This window comes from Brachyhypopomus gauderio, chromosome 6 (genome assembly GCF_052324685.1).
Source record: "Brachyhypopomus gauderio isolate BG-103 chromosome 6, BGAUD_0.2, whole genome shotgun sequence".
NCBI lineage: Eukaryota > Metazoa > Chordata > Actinopteri > Gymnotiformes > Hypopomidae > Brachyhypopomus > Brachyhypopomus gauderio.
In genome coordinates, this window is record NC_135216.1 from 6,215,488 (window position 1) to 6,237,269 (window position 21,782).

General features: G+C 42.8%; 1 protein-coding gene across 2 annotated transcripts; it reads right to left on the minus strand.

Annotated features, from left to right (window-relative positions):
• On the minus strand, nucleotides 1-19,384 carry fbxl20 (F-box and leucine-rich repeat protein 20). Of its 2 annotated transcripts, none has more exons than XM_077008292.1 (15): nucleotides 19,038-19,384; nucleotides 16,224-16,285; nucleotides 9,628-9,682; nucleotides 9,390-9,464; nucleotides 8,112-8,206; nucleotides 6,532-6,600; nucleotides 6,315-6,410; nucleotides 6,001-6,127; nucleotides 5,779-5,853; nucleotides 5,425-5,558; nucleotides 4,928-4,988; nucleotides 4,615-4,659; nucleotides 4,426-4,482; nucleotides 3,589-3,801; nucleotides 1-3,434 (listed from the first exon to the last, which is right to left on the minus strand). In XM_077008292.1, the coding sequence occupies exons 1-15, from the start codon at nucleotides 19,077-19,079 to the stop codon at nucleotides 3,327-3,329; spliced, it is 1,314 nt and encodes a 437-aa protein (XP_076864407.1). In that variant the 5' UTR covers nucleotides 19,080-19,384; the 3' UTR covers nucleotides 1-3,326. The 2 variants fall into 2 exon arrangements, with proteins under 2 accessions (XP_076864407.1, XP_076864408.1); XM_077008293.1 differs by having other exon boundaries at nucleotides 5,425-5,555; nucleotides 19,038-19,368.
• Between the last annotated feature and the right edge of the window lie 2,398 nt (nucleotides 19,385-21,782).

Below are 21,782 nucleotides of genomic sequence, written 5' to 3' on the forward strand. Positions count from 1 at the left end.
TTAATAATATATAGTTATATATTTATTCATACATACATATTCATTTATATGGGTTAATTGTAAAAATAAAAAAGGGAAAAGATTTACAGTAATTGTAATTGCAACAAACAACTACAGTCATTGTCAAAATGGAAGGGTGTAAAATCCCAGAGGATCAGCTCTACCAGAACACAAGTCCCTTCTCCGCCCGAACCCTCGAACCCACTCCGACACACGTCATCACCGCAACTGTGCTTTTGAAAGTCACTAGGACTTTAAAGGTGTCTGATAGAGAAAAAAGGGAAATGGAAAAAGAGACAGAGACAGAAGGAGAGAGAAAATAGACACAGGGAGAGAACGAGAGACACATTGAGATAAAGAGAGACAGAGAGAGAAAGAGACAGAGATCTGCAGAGTTGTGCAATCATGGAGTGACAGATTCAGTCTGTTGGGGAGGGAGAATGCAGAAGGGGTCGTTTAAGGTCACATGGAAGGGACATTGTGGGAGGGACGTTGGCCAGGACTGTATGTGCTGCTTCCTTTTACTGTCTGGTGGATTTGTAACCATCAGATGCTAAAGTCCAATAAAGCCACACTGAAGGACTTTTAGCCTGGAACAAACCAAACAAGTGTCAGTCGTGTAGCGACAAGGTGCAGTGTGCTACCAGGGGGAGGAGTCAGAGGTGAAGTGTCCCACCCAGGGGGGAGGACACAGAGGTGAAGTGTCCCACCAGGGGGGGGGGGGACACAGAGGTGAAGTGTCCCACCAGCGGGAGGACACAGTGGTGAAGTGTCCCACCAGGGGGAGGACGCAGAGGTGAAGTGTCCCACCCGGGGGAGGACGCAGAGGTGAAGTGTCCCACCAGGGGGGAGGACGCAGAGGTGAAGTGTCCCACCAGGGGGGGGGGACACAGAGGTGAAGTGTCCCACCAGCGGGAGGACACAGTGGTGAAGTGTCCCACCAGGGGGGGAGGACGCAGAGGTGAAGTGTCCCACCCGGGGGAGGACGCAGAGGTGAAGTGTCCCACCAGGGGGGAGGACGCAGAGGTGAAGTGTCCCACCAGGGGGGAGGACGCAGAGGTGAAGTGTCCCACCAGGGGGGGAGGGCACAGAGGTGAAGTGTCCCACCCGGGGGAGGACACAGAGGTGAAGTGTCCCACCAGGGGGAGGACACAGAGGGCTGTGATGTGGGGTGGGTTCTGACAAAGTGCCTCCTGCTCCTGCGTATCGAGTTGCGGATGCACGCAGAACTGTCCTGCAACGTCCTGCATGCAGAACTGTCCCGCGATGTCCTGCAGGCAGATACAAGTAACAGCAGAATACAGTACAGGCTCTCCTTCTGGGGCCAATTTAAAGCATCCTGCATGAGTGTGCAGTTCACTTCCTGCCAGAGCAGCCAATCGCACTCTCACACACACTCTCACACACACACTCTCACACACACTCTCACACACACACTCTCACACACACACTCTCACACACACACTCTCACACACACACACACACACACACACACACACACACACACTCTCACACACACACACACACACACACACACACACACTCTCTCACACACACACACTCACACTCACACACACTCACACACACTCACACACACTCACACACACTCACACATACACACTCTCACACACACACATACACACTCTCTCACACACACACACACACACACACACACACACACTCACACACACACACACACACACACACACTCTCACACACACACACACTCACACATACACTCACACACACACACACATACACACTCTCACACACACACACACTCACGCACACACACGCACACACTCTCACACACACACGCACACACTCTCACACACTCTCACACACACACTCTCACACACACACACACTCACACCCTTTTCATCCAGACATACAATACTTACACCATCTTAACATTCAATGACGCAAATCAGATAAACAAACAAATCCAACAAGAAAAGAAAACAACAACAACAAAAACAAATCTACATCAACAACAACAACAAAATACACTTTTAATTTGTTTGAAGGGTCAGTTCTTCTCTCTCGTGAACATGAAGTTCAGTCAAGAAGCAATCCAGGACAACACACATGCATCACTGGTTCGTTTTGTTTTCCAGGTTGTCCTTCTGGTCGGGTCAAACCCACCCACGCACCAACCAGTCTGCATTCTCCTCCTGTGCTCCAAGGAATATCTCCATCCATAACGGGTCCACATCACTACAAACCCATTTTCCCCCTGACTATGCGCACGCACGCACGCACACACACACACACACACACACACACACACACACACACACACACACACACACACACACATATACACCACATCTGGTGTGGATTTTCAGTAATGTCAGAGTCTCTCCTTAGGTACAGTTTAGAGACATCACCGATCACCTTCGATCTCGGTCAAACCCGTTGGCTGGCTTTGACCCAAGATACTGTTGCTTGATTCTTGATGGCTAGCTGTGGTCAGGCCTTTCTCTCCAAACATTTCATATATAGACTTAGATTGTTTATTTTAAAAATAGATTTGTAACATGCATCTTTTGGCATCTGCTCTGATCATCAGCAATATGCATTTTTTAATTCTTATTCTTTTACAAAAATAGTCAGCTCCCTCTTTTACCACAAGCATCCAGTTTAAGAGAGACAGAGAGAGGTGAGTGCACGTGTCTGTGTAGGTGTGTCTTCACTGAATGTTCAATTCTTGCAGAGAGCAATTAGTTTGACTTGCTGACCTGTGCAAATGTGTCCTTCAGAGGTCTTTGCTACTACCTGTGGTGTGTGTGCGCGTGTGTGTGTGTGTGTTTGCTTCAGGACATCATCATGTCCGTTTCAGGCAGTGTCACTGGTTGTCACTGACTACTGACTGTGTAATGTGGTTTGAATTTGCTCGAATATTTCAATTAATGGCTTTTACCTTAAAACAATTTCAATTATCTTGATGAAAATATCCTAGTTATGTCCTATCCAGCAACAGTGGTTGTCTTGAAAATTACTCAAAAATAGCAGTTTCTAATACATAATTGGGAATAGTGGTCCCCTTTAAGATAAATATAAAAAAGATTATAAATAATTTAGGTTTGTGAGATATTCACCATATTGTCTTCACATAAAAAAAAAAATTATAATTTTACATAAGAAACCCACCAGCTGTTCTATTCCACAAACACACACTCGTACACACACTCACACACTTACTACATAAGAGTAAGTCTCTGTGTCTCTGTCTCTCACTCGCTTTACCAGATGAGGTACCAGCATGGGCTGCTGGGAAACCGGGGTAAAAGGTCAAAGGTTGGCCAAGGGGGCAAGAAGGTGCATCACAGCAGGATGCAGCAGCGACAAAACCTCTGGCGGCTTCCGCCCACGGATGGGGGAGGAGTCACTGGTGCAAAGTAGGCGTGGACTTTAATATTGGGCAAGTGTGTCTAGATTGAGACAAGGGAAACAAACAAACAGATCCTTTGGTATCATTTCTGAATTTATATCCAAGAAATGTCCTAAATATATCCTAAATGTGTAGTGGATCAAAATGATCTAGTTGCTCACTGGATCTAAACTGCAGCTGAGACGCAGACTGACCCTTAAGCGTTTGATTCCAGCGCGGGTGATCTGCTGACAGTCGTAGAGCTCGATGCGGTCGAGGCTGTGGCAGGTTTTGAGGTGCTCCAGTGATGCGTCTGTGATCAGGGGACAGTTGTCCAGCTCGATCACCTCCAGACGGTCGTGCGCACACGGCCCGCTGCCCAGGTGACGGATCCCGTCATCCGTGATCAGCTCACAGTGGGACAGACTCTAGAGTTATGAAAGTGGCACACAGAGAATCCCTGGCACTACGGCAGTGACACAACGATGAAGTCTAGTGTTGCACTAATGAGACAGATTAACTCTGGTATTGTAGTAAAAATACAGAGTTGAACTCTGGTGTTTTGGACAGAAACTTAGACAATATGGAAATGACGGAGAGAAACTCATGTATTATAGTAAATACAGAGATACAAGTCTAGGTTAGAGTAATAAAAGGATTAAACACTATCATTATGGCAAACAGTGGAATTATAGTGATCAGAATCTTGGCCAAATATGAAATTTACAAGGAATTTCTCTCTGCAGACATGAAACAGAATTACAACAAAAATAAATAGAATATGGAATAGAACATATAAAGAGATACACTATATACACACATAAAGGTGCAATCTACATACTTGTTGCACTGTGCAATCTATATTGTGCAAGATCCACCATGCTAAGAACCATACAGTCAAGTGGTCAGGCCCCTTACGATTATTTGTCAAGCCCATTATGCAAATTTATCAAGCCTATTATGCAAATTTGCCATGCCCATTATGGATATTTGCAGCTCTGTTGCATAAACAGGGAAATGTATATGAAGTTACATGCTGTTTTATGTCTTACCAGAACCTGGAGGCGGGGGCAGTGTATGGACAACTGGATGAGGGTCGCATCTGTAATCTAGAGGGAGACAGGACCAATTACACCTGTTGTATATGGTATACCAAACCCTACAAGCAATGGCAGAATCAAAACAGGGCAGAACTACACCACCTACAGGCCAGAACTGTCTTTACACAAACACATACTCACCTGTACACATTCTTCCAAATCCATCTTTTCCAGCTCATGGCAATTCTACCCACACACCCAGGGACAGCAGAGAAACATGGCAAATGAACTTACAACCTCATTAACCAGAACAAACAAACTATAATACACCACTAGGCACACACAACTTCTGTTCGGAAAATGTTATTTTAAAAAGCAAAAAAGCAAGCCAAATTATTTGAAGCTTTTGTTACTTGGCCAAACTTTAATTCTAAATAAAATATAAATAGTTAATTATTCTTAATGTATTTTCACTCAGAGCAAGTGTGTGCACACACACACACACGTCACTCACTCGTGCCAGCGTGGTGAACCCTACATCTGTAAGTTGTGAACAACGGGCGACTTCTAGTATTCTGTAAGAGAGAGGGAGGGAGAGAGAGAGAGAGAGAGAGAGAGAGAGAGAGAGAGAGAGAGAGAGAGAGAGACAGACAGACAAAGAGTGGGAGAGAAACAGACAGACAGACAGAGGGAGAAGGATAGAGAGATATAATTTAATGATTAAATTAGATCTAATGATTTAATGATAAAATTTAATCATTGCCTAATCTAAAGTAAACATTTACACATTCTTTTTTATGCTAACAAAAACGCTGTGTGCCTGTGTGGTTTTGGGGTAGTGTGTATATATATTATGATAATGTGTGTCTATAGTATGGTTCATGGTGTGCTTGTAGTATGGTAGTGTGTGTGTGTGTGTGTGTGTGTGTGTGTGTGTGTGTGTGTGTGTGTGTGTGTGTGTGTGTGTAATGTTTTGGTGCGGTGTGTATTTATGTGTATGGTACACTGTACCTTAGTCTGGGGCAATTCTGTCCCAAAGCGTTCAGGATTACGTCTGTGAGGTTTGCGCAGCCAGACACACAGAGAGACTGCAGCCGATGGCATCCTCGACAAATAGTTATCAAACCTTCATCTGTGATCTGCTGCTTAGAACGCACATCACACCAATCACATATTACACACACAATAAACAGAAATATAGACATTCCATCAGACATTAAGCAAAACAAGAATATTCCCTACTAGATATTGTTATAGTCTTGTTATTGTTATAAAATCTAATTTAAAAAATCTAATTATTTAAGTTCCTGGCAATAAGTTTCAAGCTGGAGAGAATCTTTCAGTAAACATGCAGGTGTGTCTTACTGAACACGTCTGCAAGTTAAGGGTGACCAGTTCAGGACAGTGAGCCCCAATGTGTTTCAAGGCCTCATCTTCCAGCTGTGAAAGGGGAAAATAAATAAATACATTAATAAAAAAATAGAATAAACAGAGACTCCTTCAATAGCCATACCCACTGTTCCCATGAACCCACGCCCACACCCACACCAATGGCACTAAACTTGAAGTCTTCTTTTTGCATTATACCTGCGTGCAGCCCTTGAGAAAGAGACTTTTGAGTCCCGGACAGCAGCGCACCAGTGCCTGGATGCCATCTTTGGTTACCTGATCACACCACGAGATGTTCAACTGCTCCAGCAGGGGGCAGCCTTCACTACAGACACAGAGTGGAGAGGTTCACAGAGTCAATGTGAGTGAAGAAGAAAAGCTTTAATAGAAACAGAGAGAGAGAGAGAACAGAGACACCAGGGCTCTCTCTAAATGTTAGATAGCAGGTATGTGTGTGTGTGTGTGCGTGTGTGTGTGTGTGCGTGTGCGTGTGTGTGTGTGTGTACACTTACCTAAGGGCTTTGAGAGACAGGTTAGTGATTGAGGTGCATGAAGCGAGGTCCAAGTGTTTCAGTTTGGGGCAAAATTTGCTCAGGCTGTTACATGTACTGCAGAGGGAGGGAGGACAACAACAACAACAACAACAACAACAACAACAACATATCAGCACCATTGATTCCCAAACAGTCTCAAATCACACAAAGTGAGAGCAACAGAAGATCCACAGACCTGTCGGTGATCTTGGTACAACCATTCAGATTGAGCAGCTCAATGTTTCTGCAGTTCTGGGCAAAGGTTCTGTAGCACACGAAAGCACATTGATCAAATACAAATACTGTCTTTGTACAGTCTTGGCTTTACAATGACCAAAACAAAAAAGAAACATGTGACAACATCAAATAAAAGAACTTCATGTCGTCACCAGTAAAATGAAAAAATGTGGACACATTCATGTTGTTTTCACTCTAGTAGTTTTGCTATTGCTCTATTAAACTGACCCTGTCGGGCACTCACTGTCCCCGCTGCTCTAATACACCAGTCAGAACTCAAAGTACCTTCTGACAGGCTAATCATAGTCTTACAGGGAAAACACTCAACTCTACTCAGCACTAGCCAAGGCAGTACTTCCTCTAGGATAAGGCAGGATTTATTACTACCTCACACTGCCCTCTAGTGGACAGTATACAACAATCATCCTTAGATATGTCTGGCTGGTCTAGGTCAAAAATTCCTTGTTTAACCTGATCCAGTGGTTTCTAATTGCAGCTTGAGAGAACATTTTTAAACGACCTTGGTGGTTAACAATTATTCCGGACACCAGAGTGTGACCGTCATTCCAATTTTGTTTATGGCCTCACTGCCAGGAGGTTTGGAAGGAGAGATTCAATTTTTCCCCACATTTTCTCTAAACGCTGTTTAGCGACAGTCCAAACCTTAAGAACACACACGCTGGACTGGCAGCACGGGTCTGACTGGCTTTCAGCAGGAGAACTTCAACATGGCAGCAGTTCACAACGTCATTAATGATTTTCCATTGTGAATACAAAGTCCCTCTTGAACATTCAAGTGACATCTGGACAATCAACAATCATCTCGGCCACATGCTCAGACCAGAAAGACGAACCTTTAGCAGCATATCTAACTGAGAAAGTGTTTGGGGAGAAAAATCATGTTTCTACCTATGGGCTGGCTTGCGCTCATGAGGTCATGGATTCATGGTTGTCATGGGTAATATCTGAACCAGAATAAACTAGGCTGTAGTTAAGGTGGGCGTCCAGAAAGCTCCTCACCATCTCTGACCTGGGATCAGGTTAAGCCCTGACATCCCTGCTAATCTCTGACGCCTGCTGCACAACTCGTATTCATATCACAGCCTACAGGCTGGTGATTTTACAGGTTAGGGTTAGGTGTTAGGGTTCCCTAGGGTTAGTAAGGTTTTAAGGTTCCCCAGGGTTAGGTGTTGGGGTTCCTTAGGGTTGGGTGTTGGGGTTCCCTAGGGTTGGGTGTTAGGTGTTATGGTTCCCTAGGGTTTGGTTTTGGGTTTCCCTAGGGTTAGGTGTTGGGGTTCCCCAGGGTTCTGTGTTAGGTGTTAAGGTTCCCTAGGGTTAGGTGTTGGGGTTCCCCAGGGTTATGTGTTAGGTGTTAAGGTTCCCTAGAGTTGGGTGTTTGGGTTCCCTGGGGTTGGGTGTTGGGGTTCCCTGGGGTTGGGTGTTGGGGTTCCCTAGGGTTGGGTGTTGGGGTTCCCTAGGGTTGGGTGTTGGGGTTCCCTAGGGTTGGGTGTTGGGGTTCCCTCTCCCCGTCCCCCTTACCTGAGAGCACCGTCTCCCACGCCCAAACACCCTCGCAGGCTTAGTTTCCTCAGGAAGCCTCCACACCTCTTGGAAATGTTCTCCACCACACGACCCTGTATTGTAGGTATGCCGCACGCATGCACACACAAATACATACCAAACACACACCATACACACCAAACACACACACACACACACACAAGCATGAGCACACGCAAAGATGCATTCCCAGACACACATGAAAGAGTATTACCACATGGACAAAAGCACATTCCTGTACACATAAATGCGTGTTACCACACACAAGGACGTGTACAAACACACATATACACACACAGCAATGTTAACTGAATTAAACACCACCGAGCAGATACATATTTCCAATAAGCTCCACGTGTAGAACATCCCCATAGTTTGGAGATAATAAGATTTTCTTTATCCACTCTCCATTTCACCGTCACAATTCCACCACGACAAAACCATATCTTTGGATTAGGATTATACCTTAAATGTCTAATTTTTAAAAATCCAATAACTAAACGAAAGCACACATCTACTTTTAAAGTGGAGAGGACCTCTCTGTAACTTGAGCCTAGCTTCTGTGGCCCCGCCCCAGAGACGCCACACCCTGGAACCCAGGGCCAGGAGCAGGAACACAGCTCGGCTGGAGAAGCGGAGGTCGCTCCAGCCGGACGAGCCAACCTACGACCAGGAAACCCACCACGCCTGCTTCAGCTCATCACTTCATTATCACTCCTGTTGAATGAAGCGCCCCGGGGCCACAATAGACGCAAACAGCTGGTGTTTCTGTGAACACCAAGGCCAGGCTCACACCTGCTGTAATCTGCACATATGAAGCGCCGTCAGGCTGTTGCCACCTGGCACACGCTGCTGTTCTCAATCACCCTGCGGAAATGGACATCTGCTCCCACACCTGAGCACAGGGGCGCCCGAGGTCATATGTGTATATTAGCAGGCCCTGAGCAGAGATCGAATTGAATTCGTACTGAAAAGATACATATAACCTCAGTTTTGGGCCGCTCTAAGAGTTTTGAGGTGGATCGCCTGCTTATTGTGTTTGTTTCACAATAGCGGTTTAAATAAAGTTTTTTTTTTAAACCTGATTAGCTTCTTCTTACAATTTTTTTTGGACTAGACACTCCATTTGTAAACACTGTGGTCAAGAGTCAGAGAAGTGGTCAAAAGCATGTGGGAGGAATCAAACTGCCTAAACGCATGCATGTTCTGGAGTGTTCTGGAGTCTTGTGTTGGAGGTACGGCTGGGGTCTTTCTGACCTCAATGTCCCTCTGGAAGTCAAACAGGTCAATTCGCTGCCAATTACTGCCATCTAAGGCCAGGACGTTCCACGACTAAGAGAGAGAGAGAGAGAGAGAAAGAGAGAGAGAGGGCTCAGAGAATGACCACTTCATATACACACATATACACTTTAGGCTAATAAATCTCATGCAAATAACACTTAATGGTGAACAGAAGCACATCACACACAGACCACACAGACGAACTTGGACTTACTCGAGACACTTGTGCACAGCGGCAAAGTGTGACCACATCCAAGAAGGAGAAAATTCTAAAAAAACAACACAAAAAAACAAACAAAACACACAAAACAAAAAACAGGATGCAATATCAATACAAAAAACTGTTCACGAAAAAGTACTCCTAATTTGAACATCTAGGTAACAGTGAAGATCCAAAAGTGAGTGTGAGTGTGAGTGTGTGTGAGTGTGTGTGTGCACATGCAGACAACCAAAGTATCCATCTTACTTCTAAACGGGCAAGCAGCACATGCTCCCCAGCTGTCGGGTGTTACAAACAGAAAAGAAAAGATTTCGACACTATGAATTATTTCCAAAGAATTCATTCACAAACCGTGTCATATATATATATATATTTTTAATTCCTCCAGAACTGAATGGGATTCTAAGTTTGAACCATACAGCAGAATTTGCTGGGAAAACGTTTGCTGCTGTTCGGTTTTTCTTCAGGAGTGTCTATCTTACCTAAACCACAGAGGGAGCACTGAAGGCTTCAGCCTTTGGCCCGTGTGCAGTGCATTCAGTCTGGGGAATAAGCCACGTGCAGACTGATGGCTGTTGGAGGGGGTCAAACAAGCTCCCTAACTAGACCTGCATCACTACAGCCTTCACCCAGTCATGTGACTTTGGCCTTTTGGGGGATATCTGCAAACTATCTTGAAATCTTGATGAAAAGCAAACATTCTCTATTTACCTAAGCGCCCTCTATGTTGTGACAGCGTAACATAAGGGACAGTCCTGATGCTTCTTGGTGTACATGTTCTTATATTACACTACCCTGTATCTAAGCAGATCTGACTTCCGTTGACTACAGACAAAATACACGGCACAGCATTTTATAATTCTCTGATGTGCCCTCAATCCACAGCCAGTGCTGACAAATTCCCTTTTCAGTCTTGGTTTCTGACAAAGTTCTTCCTCGTTGTGTCTGAAGTTTTGAGCTATCTGATTAGTGCCTACTGTGAATGTGTCATTGATATTCATAGCTCGTTTCATAATGCACAGTCTGGAGTTGGTGAACTCACTTAGACCCACACCACGGTCGTTATATCCAGACTTATTGTTGATGGTATAATTGCCATGTCTTGATACCAAGGAGCCAAAACATTTATTTTTGTGGAACCATTTTCTACCGTCTTGACATATTTTGCTTGGATACACCCACAAATGAAGTTACTAATTTTATCTGTATGTTGCTAATTCAAAACAATGTCTGTTTGTTCAGCTAATAATACTTTGTGCCCGGCCTATAGAACTACTTCCATTTTTAAAAATGGTGGTGTCGCATGCAATCCAGGATTAAAATGCTAGGGTCATTTAAAAAAACTAGCTAGTAATGGCTTGTCTCTTTCTTGCTGGGAATAGAATAAACACATTAAAATGTACATGGGTTCTCCTACTCCTATTGTACCAAGGGCATGTGAGAAATATACAGTAGGCTTTTTAGCTCATTTTCATTTTTAACTATTTATATAGATATAAGAGAGAGATATTCAAAAACGTAGTGATTTACAGTTTCCAGAGAAACATGAGACAAACATTTCAAAGCAACGTGCAAATTGCTTATATTTATTATTATACGATTTAAAAAAATTATGTAAGTAGCTATATTTTACCAACAACAGAACTAAGCTACCGGATTTACTGTTCAATGGCTCAGACGCACTTGACTACACTATAAAAGAAAGAAGGCCCAGTTCCATTTCACTCCTTGCCCCTACCACCTAGTCCTACTGGTCTTCTAGACTCCTGCCTAGGGGTAGGGTGTAGGGACCACAGCATTTGTTGGGACAGAGCAGTAGGGGAGGTGTTATGGCTCCATGGCAACAGGACAACTCTTCCTTGGTAGTGAAATGTCTAGCACTATGGCGATGTCTCAGTTGCTTGTATGCCACCGTTAGATGGTCGTTGCAGATTTGTTCGTCATTTGCACATATATTCATGTCACATTCCCCCTACCTCTTGAAGCCACTCGCCACCCAAAACTGAGCTGAGGTCTACAGGCAAGGTGGATTTGAGACACACCCGCAGGGTGGCCTACAGAGCTCCACTAGCCGCCTGGTAATGAAGTGTTGTTTTTTTTATTTTTTGGTGAGCTATTGATGCGTGAAATTGAGGTTTTGAACTGACAACCACAAAAAAATTTACATAACCCACACACAAAAAAAATCACCATGGCTGTGTATAAAGATGCCATCTTGAAGAGATCTGCAACTTCATAAGAGGACTCGGTTCCAAAGGGCAAAGGGACGCTATAAAACAAGGATTACGGGTTCAAATGAAGCGGGATTGTGATAATTCAGCATAACAGACTGTATTCATGTCCTCGAAGGCCGTCCCGTTGTATAGGATCTCTTGATTATAGTTAAGAAATTCATCCTTCATCTGTGATGTTTCAAATGACTCCACTGGCAGATCCTTCCAGACCTTTAATTACCCCCAATATAGTCTCACATCACTGGACACTAGAATGACTGGAGCCTTTCACCACTTACGATGGCCAAGAACTGCCTACTACTGCAAGAAAAAGAAACCCCACTGACATTCAATATGCATCTATAGCTGCTACAGTTAGATCCAAATACATATGTTTATGCTGACATTATTCTAATATTTAGTTTACAGGTATACAATGCAGGTTGTCTTACCAGAGCGCCATAAATAAAAAGACAAAAGAACAAACGTAGTTACGCTGGTATTTGAAGATTTTTTCAAATTCAAATATTTAATTAAATAAATACATACATACATAAATAAGTCTGCCCTGCATAGTCGGTTGCTTGAATAAGTTCCGTTTTGCGGGGAGATTTAAACGTGCCGCATTGTTCACATTAGTAAGCTGTAATGTGGTGCAGCAGCCTATTACAGCTGTCCCAAATGTGTGTGAGTGAGCACTCATGTCCATCATTTCCCAGGATCCCTGAGCAGCACCACGGTGTTACCTACACATTAATCATGTGACCTGGGTCAAGGGAATTACATTTGATTAAATCCGATCATTTGGAATTCCGCGTCATCACACACAAGACGCTGGGTGTTTCTTGATACGCAATCCACCTGCGTTCTCACCCGACATCATCATCTGCTGCCCGAGCACCATTCTGATTCTCAAGATCGCATGTACCAAGAACAGTTGTACAGGTGTTAGTACTGAAAACAGAGGACGCATTGGTTGGGGGCTTGCTGATGAGAACAAACAGAAAGACCCAACATTCACTGCTTTATCAGTGCTGTGGATGTTGCTCAAATTTACTTCAGTGTGTTTTTTTTTCCCCACAAGTTCACAGCACATCTCAACAGGGGTTCCCTGTCCTTGTGTTCTTGCGAGCTCATTCTTGCAAACTAAATTGTCAAGAATGATCTTTCCTAGAAGTCCAGTGTTCGTGTTCTTGGTACTGAGACATGCCCTTTACGCCAACTGCCCCCCCCCCCATTTCTCTTAACAGCTGAACCGCCATATAGTACTTCTGTTTGCAAAGGTGTCAGAAGTATTTACATTCATTACTCAGGTAAAAGTATATCAATCAATCAATCAAAGTTTATTTGTATAGCGCTTTTCACAACACATGTTGTCACAAAGCGCCTTACAGGATTTAAAAGGTTAACAATACTACGGGTCCAGAACCCTAATGAGCAAGCCAAGGGCGACAGTGGCGAGGAAAAACTCCCTAAGATAGTGGGGAATAGGAATAGATATTAGGGTTTAAAAATACTTCTGTAGAAGTTGAAGTACCAACTCAAGCTTTTTACTCAAGTAAAAGTGTTAAAGTGCTGCTTTCAAAACTACTTAAAGTATAAAGGTAAAAGTAATGTAAGGAAAAAAAAGCCATTAAGGACAAAAGCTTAGGTCACACCACAGGGGTCAATAGTGCACTAGCTCACCTCCCCAAAAACCCCTTTCTTCTAAAAACCATAATGAATATAATGTTATATTAAAATGTTAATATTGAAAAATGGGCACATATGCCCATTGAAAATGAATGTACTTTAGTACAAGGGTTGGTTGGTATTCCTGGCTACCAACCTCCTCGCTGGTGCTTAGTTGGGACACTTCACTCGAATTCTCTTGAGTCTCTGCCACGGACATCTGTATACTAAGCTACGTACGTCTGCTACGTCCTCGCTGGAGTGTGACGTGACGTGTGAAGGTGCGATGAATCACGTCCAAACCAATAGGGTGTCGGAATATTATATGTTTATACTTCTCATCCAACCACAATCAAATTCACTCTATCCGGATGGCGCGATTAGTCAGGATAGGTTTTTTTTTTAAACGATGTCATGCCGGAATGAAAGCAAGTTGAAATGAAATAGCAGTAATGAGGCTATTTTTTAAATGTAAGGAGTAGAAAGTACAGATAATGGTGTAAAAATGTAAGTAGAAGTAAAAAGTCAGCTGAAAAGTATAGTAAAGTATAAATAACCAAAATTTCTACTTAAGTAAGGTAACGAAGTATTTGTACTTCATTACTTGACACCTCTGTCTGTTTGCTAAAGTGCCTAAACTAAACTGCATGCAACACTCCCCTATGTTTAGCAAGTAAATAAATATCTGTTTGAAGGCTGAATGGCCAATATTTACTCAGGATAACTAAGATTAGCTAACTAGATAGCCTTTCTGAGCAAAAATTAGGAAATGCTAATGGCATTCACACAAAAATGAACTAATAAATCTGCATTTATTTGCTGCTTTCTGATAAACTAGCCAGCCTCCACAACTTGGCGAATCATGCTATAATCGAGTAAACCTTTGCTGTGGGGTGTCAACTTCCTGTGGGGTGATTCATACTACTCCCTGACCAATTATGAACTGCTCCCCTCAAACTGAACATTTATACTCCCTCTGGTTTGGAATTTCCCTTCAAACAGCAAAACTTTTTAAGTAGACCACATTATCAGGAACTAATAGACTTTTACTACATGTATATACAGGCAGTCTTGGCCATTTCAAGCAGAGGTCAAAACACATATGAGCAGGAACAGTTGTGCAAGGCAAAGATTACTAGGCTACTGTAGAAAGCTCAACTTTTAGAATTAATGCGAAAAATGCAAGAAGACTTGGCAACCACACACAGAAACAGAAGGGACACGGGGACCTAAACCACTAATGGAATAGCAAGACACAGGAAGGGAACATTAGGGGCAGAGAGTGCCAGACGGGGTACAGACAAAACGGAAACCAAAACAAAAGGAAGGCCTACAGCCGGGGGCGCCATGGGAACCACTACGCCAGCTGGGCTATTCCTTGTTGACTTTTTTTTTATTTTACATCTCAACGCTCAAAATATTTCCCTAGTGAGCTTACACTCTCTTGCCTGTCGATGTGTGTGTGCAGTTTTGTGTGTGTGTGTGTGTGTGTGTTTGGCTACATTATGTCATCACGCCCTAGTGTATTAAATTAACAGCTGTTCAATGTTCAAGCCATTGCTGTAAATACTGAATTGAGAATCAAACTATTTGATTAAAAAAAAAACACGTATAAAACACACACGCCAATCAATATTTTAAAAAGGTCTAATTTGATAACTACTGGTATTGTTTTATTGAGGAGGCCTAGTTGGCCGTGCTTGGAAAATATGACACAGTTCATGTGTTACGCAGTAAATATGTTCATTCAGCCTGTTAGCAAGCAACATATAGTAAATATGATAGACAGTAAGCGTGTTATTAAATAGTGTTTTTGTAAGTCTGTTATCTCCTAGTATATGGTTAATGTAACACAAAGTTAACCCATTATCCATTAGTGTATGCAAAGTGACACAAAAGGTAGCTTGTTAGACACCAGCATATTGGTACACACACACTGTTTGGCTGTTAGTTGATGGCGTGTGGCAAATGAGATACACAGACGCAGAGCTTTGGCACGTTGTCGGCCCACAAGGACAGTCAGGACATGCTGACACGCTGTGCTCCTGAGCCGAATCAGTAATGAAAGCCATTTCTCATCAGCATGGAACAAACAGCTGTAATGAATGCACACATATGGAAGCACTCGTTACTGCTCCATCACCTGTGGTGATATAACCGAGCCTGCCGTTAAAAGTTACGTTTCTGTCTGCGCAGTTGTCCAGCTCGTTTCATTAGATATTAATGAAACACGGGGGAAATGACCTAAACGTTTTCAAATAATCTTCCGTGCTGCTTAAAAGGGCTACAAGAGACATGGTGTCTAATGAAAAAATGAGCAAGCAGCTCGTGATGAACTAAATTGTCGATTTGCATAAGAGTCGTTGCCACAATACACAGGGAGCGTGACTTGGGTGCTTGAAGAACTCCTGTGCTACAGGTGTGGGGGGAAATTACCTCAACTCTAAATCCACGGGAAAGCTGAAAGAATCCTTCCTTGATCAATGAGCGATCAATGAGCACTACATTAGAACTACACCCTTACAACAACAGCAGCTAGCAAAGCACAGACGCCACGGTCAACACGGTCACGTCGACGGCGGGATTTGTTAGTTTTGGTGTTAGTGATGGCCCAGCTAATAAGTTAATGGAGGGGAGAGAAAGATTAAGATTAAGAAAGGGTGAGAACAGGACAAGGCGGACAGCTCGGGCTGATCTCCAACTAACCGCAGCAGCAGTTCCTTCGGTAGCTTCTTGTTGATGACAGCCTCGTCGTTGTTTGAGAACATCTGCGCAGAAGAGAGAGAACCGGTCAATGTTTGGACATCATCGACAGTTGAACGCTAAAGGTTTCCGGTTCAGTGGGGCAACAGTGCGCCACGTGTTGGATACACCCCGCTGAGTTTGTCATCAGGTGTACAGCAGTGACATACAGGTGATGTGTAGATTTTGCAAAGCTGCACAGGGTCTCTGCTGAGCCTCGTCACACACCAGGAGAACAGGCGCTATGGTTGTGCATATGCACCAGACAGAACCCCAAGGGAGATGGTGAAGACACTGAATCTCTGGCACAAGGTGGCGCTGTGACTCAGTCCATGGCTAGCCTTGGTCCGCATCCACAAACCAGTCCTCCGTGTGTCAGACACCTCTCTCACGCCAGCCTTCCCATAAAATATGCGCTTGGATCATGACACGCTAGCAATATCAAAAAAAGAAAAGTTTGGGATCTCTGGATTATTCCTCTCTCCAAAACCTCTCTGTGCACACAACAGCATGAACTCAGAAGAATGTCAAACTCGCATAGTAATCTAGCAAATTATTACAGATATACACTACGCATAGCCATTTTCTGAAAGATGTTTTGGTCATATGTTAATGATATTAAGTGTCACTCAGGGGTGGGTGCCCAGTGTATGAAGTCTAGGTGTAATGACAAACAGTGTGAAGTCTTTGGCTGTAGACTAAATCCATATTCTCTAGCAGACATTAGCAACTAGGAATAGTGAATGGCAAGTTATAAAAAACATCGTGCCAATTATGGGATGTTTTTGAAAATGGTAGTGTTCAATGTAAATCAATTTCTTGCCTAAGTCAACAAAGACTACCCAATATTTTACAAAACAAACCATATACGTCTCACCCATAGAGCAGTAAAGCACATTCTTGAGATACTATACTGTTGTATATGCATAATTACACTCAAGTCAGTTGAGCTGGATTCCATTGGCAATACAGCCTACTTCACATGAAACAACAGATCTCCTCTCAACAAAACTCTTTTCCCAACAGTCACTGGCCTGTGACGTTTTCGCCCATGAAGTGCTTTGCACCTTTCTGCTCTGCTAGCTTTGTGATCACAACTAAATGCCGTGCGAATTATGTAAGCACATTAATGGTGCCATTAGCCAAACGAAGGCAGCTAAGCTGGAGTTCACTGCTATGCCGGGATTATGCTGCTGTTTTCATTTAGTTAATGGTACGTATACTATAAGTTTACTTGGTCGGACCGGTACAAGGCTGGACGAACAACAGCTGTACCACACAGAGAATAAACATCCATTCTCTGTGTGAATTCATTACTAAAAAACCTAAGTATTTTTTGGTAATATTCATTTTCAATGGACATACATAATGTGAAGTGCATATGAAATGCAAGTATTCATTACATATTGCAGGGGGTATTTTTTTTATAACTCTCCGGGTGATTATTTATATCATGGTTGTTATTCTTTTGTCTGATTGGTTAAAAGTTGTAACAACCAAACCAACAAAAAAACATTAGTCTGCCTTATTAGGCTAGGTTGAAAAGGCTATTTGTCCCAATGATCCTACTACGTAACCAAAAGGGCTGTCTGTCTGTCAATACGGGAAGAGGCGGGGCAAATGCAGAACAACCAATCAAGATTGGCCTACAGTCAAATTGACCACGTGACGTGTCTCCGTGTCTTTCCTAGGGAAAACCATAAACTTCATAGATGACAACAAACACCGGAAAAACTCAAATATTTATTACAGGCAGCCATGGCAACTTAAATAAATAAAACATAATGTACAAATAATACAACGATGTGTTTTCATTTGTGTGTACTTTAATGCACTTAAGCCGTTATACATCTGAGGAAATTATATCTGAAGACATTATTCAGTAGTTAGGGGGGGTCAGGCTATGGTTGGTGCCGCAGCCGCTAGGCCACCGAGCCTTAAAGACCGAGGTTCTGTTCTGTTGTCATCTTATTTACCGTTAAAACCCAGTGAAAACACGCAAATCCCACGATGTTCTGCCTAAAGTTAAAACAGTACACACGTCGGCGACGACACGAACGACTTTCGACATGGCTCAACTCTTGAGAGACATATGCTAGCCAGTGTCCCCAGTGTTTGTTTATTAATGCACAAAACGGGTGAAAACAACGACAGGGTCGTGATCCGATATGTACCCCGACATGTACCTCCTCCGTTCATGCCCGTTTTTTAACGCATTCTGCCAGACACTTAATCTATTTCGACACGAGGCCTGGTGCAATAAGCCCGTGTGGTGGGCCAAGCGTTAAAATACTCGTGTGATCTGAGAAAACCAGCTAACATAAACCCGAAAGACACCTCTTCCAAAACGTGTCACAGATCAACGTGTTACTTCGACACGTTTAACGCGTTTATCGGTGATATTTGGAGGAAAGTGCACGTTTAGTGCACGAGTGTTTGTTTTGGTAGGCTACACAAAGAAGCAGCTGAACGTGTACCCACCAACGGCGGCGATGTCGACAAACGGCGACAACAGTTTCCCATTTTAATCCGCAAATAACATTAATTCAGCTCGAATTCACGAGGTCGATGACTATGTTAGATACTAAACTACAGCAAGCCAACTGATTTGTGCCAAGACGAGATACAGCCTGTAGAGCTCGGGCTTTCTGGGACCTGAGAAGCAAGAATCTGTACAGTAAATATGCAGGATCTTCACAGGACAACCTGCCCAGAAACTGTAACTTACTGGATGCACACACAGTAATCAACCAGTAACAATGTTGGAGAAACTCTCACCTCAAACCGACTCCGAGAGACCCCGTTCACCTCCTTCCCCATACCGAATACTGGTTGCACCCGACTCTGCCTATGACTGCAAATCCGGTGTTAAAAGAGTAAAAATGTGTGTGTAACGCCTCTGGAGATGCGAAGCCTTCCCTCTGCGCTCATTATACTGTATTTTCAGAAGTGTCTTTAGTGAACTGCATTGTTTTTCAGGCCACCCAAAGCGGCAGATATCGTCAGCAGCCGAGCACGAATAAGTTGAGCTCGTCTCTTCTTCTTTACTGCAGGTCCCCCCCTCCGTACGTGCCTGCCCCCTAAACGAGAAAGACGAGCTAAGGGCAAAAAAACTCTTGTTGATCAGACTTGATCAGACTCTTGTTGAATTGTCAGTTACAAAATTCGCGTGTCAGCCTCGCCTAGGCGTTTACATTTTAATTATTAAAGTCAAGTACCAAACAAGGATCCTGTGACTATCAGCTCATAATATGAGAGGAATTTTGCAGATAGGCTAGATAGAGTTCTCATCTTCAGATATGGGTGGTAACTGGATCAAAATTAGCAGCATTTTCTGTATTATTTTGTTTTTGTATCTAGTTATTATGGGGGTGTTATTGTACATGGAGTGTATGTAGCTAGTACAGCTGACCGATTTCACGTTTGTAAACAAAGCAATGAATTCTGGGCAATCCACATCGACGTTCACTGAAAGTCTGATTCTTGTGAAATCTGTTTCATTTTTTTGAATACATATTTTTAATATCAGGTGACCACTTAAACTCGCTCTCCAATGAGTGTGGTTCGGATTTCTTTAATGACTAGCCAAATGAAAGCTCGCAGACAACGTGACAGGTCTTGGATCAGTCCGATAGGGCACTAAAACTGGCTGTAGGCTGTAAATTCAGAAAGCCATACAATTTGGGAAGGCAAGTCTGAGTCCTTTAGGTCGGGTTGTGAAGTGAGTTGTAATTGAAATTTGTGTACAAAAGAAAGACTTTTATATAATTTGGTTGACTATCTCTCTAAAGAACAAAACGGTCAACTTAACTGAGACGACGGAGATGACGCAAATGGGCGGGCTTGTTTACAAATATGGAGAAAGTCTATGAATATGTATAAAAGATACATAACAAGTATGAACTAAATTCTGAGACGGTTTTTTGTCCCACTCAATTGAATAGGTTGATGATGTTCAGCACGTGGCGATATCTCAGTATGGTGTTTTATATCTTGCCATCTGTATATCCAAACCAGTAGCGGAACGTATGCAGTTATTCATGTTGCAGTACGGAGGACCATTTTCAAGGACCCAAGTCAGTGCAAGAGCGACAGCTAGCAAGAAGTGTTTGTATGAACACTTTTCAGACACCATTCAACACTCTGTACCTACATAGGTGTTGCAGAATTTGAATCCTTGTCCTATTCAAAGATCATGATCATGTCATGGATTGTCAAATCCTTTTTTTTCCTATGTTAATAAATGTTCTTCATTGTCGACATGAGTATGTGTGAGAAAATGCATGTGTGTGAAAAAAAAGGTTTAACCATGTGTAGTTTCGACTCATTTAATTTGTAATAATTGATGTAGTTTGAATTGATACTAAATGACACACATGCTTGTGTGTCAGCAACTAAATATTTTATTTCCCTTGTTTTTGCAGTTCACCAGGTAAAGCGGGTAGAACAAGGTGACAAACCAGGATTATGGGTCTAGTTCGCAAGAAGCACATATTAAGCACACTTGTCACAGATAAATAAGTCCCTTTGGGTAAGAACGTATGGAGGACGAACCATGACAAAGCTATAGGTAGATCAATATTAATCAGTTAATTTGCAACATTAAAGAGAAAATAAAGGAACGTGGGACATAATAGGGCAACTAGCCTACTTATTTATACGACTGTTTATTTTAAATGTTTCTCTACACGAAACCCCCTGAAATTCCTAAAACATAAGCTGTTATAGATTAAAGCATGTATAAAAACGCCACCACCATCTTGTCCACAGGTATTTTATTATCACTCATTGTCACGCGGTGTCTCGTGAGAAACACCAAGAGGAGAGACGCTGAGACTTGCTGTGTTCGACGAACCGCCTCTGGCATAAAAAGGACTTTTTTGACACAGACAATGTCTTATTCGGCGTTGATTTTATACTTCGGCGAACTGAGCGGAGAAATACACCCGTCGTCGATGTGATCTACGATATCCCGTAGAATTAGAACAAGTCTTCAGTTAGCCATGTTAGCTGGTTTTGCTATTCATTCACATTCACTTTATCGGCGTATTTAGTAGCTGTTGAGGCCCTCCACCAAAATACACTCAATGAGTATCCCACCTCATTAACATGGACCAGAGGAAGAAAGAAGCAAATAAATAAATATAACAAATAAATATTTCTGCTCATTTATAGGGGTTTTACGCCATATCTATTTATTTTTCGCACGTTTATATTTTATCGAACACGTCTGTCATTTATTTGTTTGTTTAATGCATCTTATTTGTTTGTCGTTTTTATGTATGGTGTTATGCATGTACTTACTTATTTGTCAACTTACATTACATTGTTACATTGTTTTTCATTTGAACTTACCTGGCACACATATAGGCCTATATAAATGCATTTGTAAGCGCCATGTCTGCTATAGAGAGACACGAGGCTCTGGAGTAAATTGAATTGAATTATTTATTTATTTTGGAGCTGACATTATTCTTTTATCTGCCCCACCCTGGTGTTAATAGACAAACATCTATTTTAGAG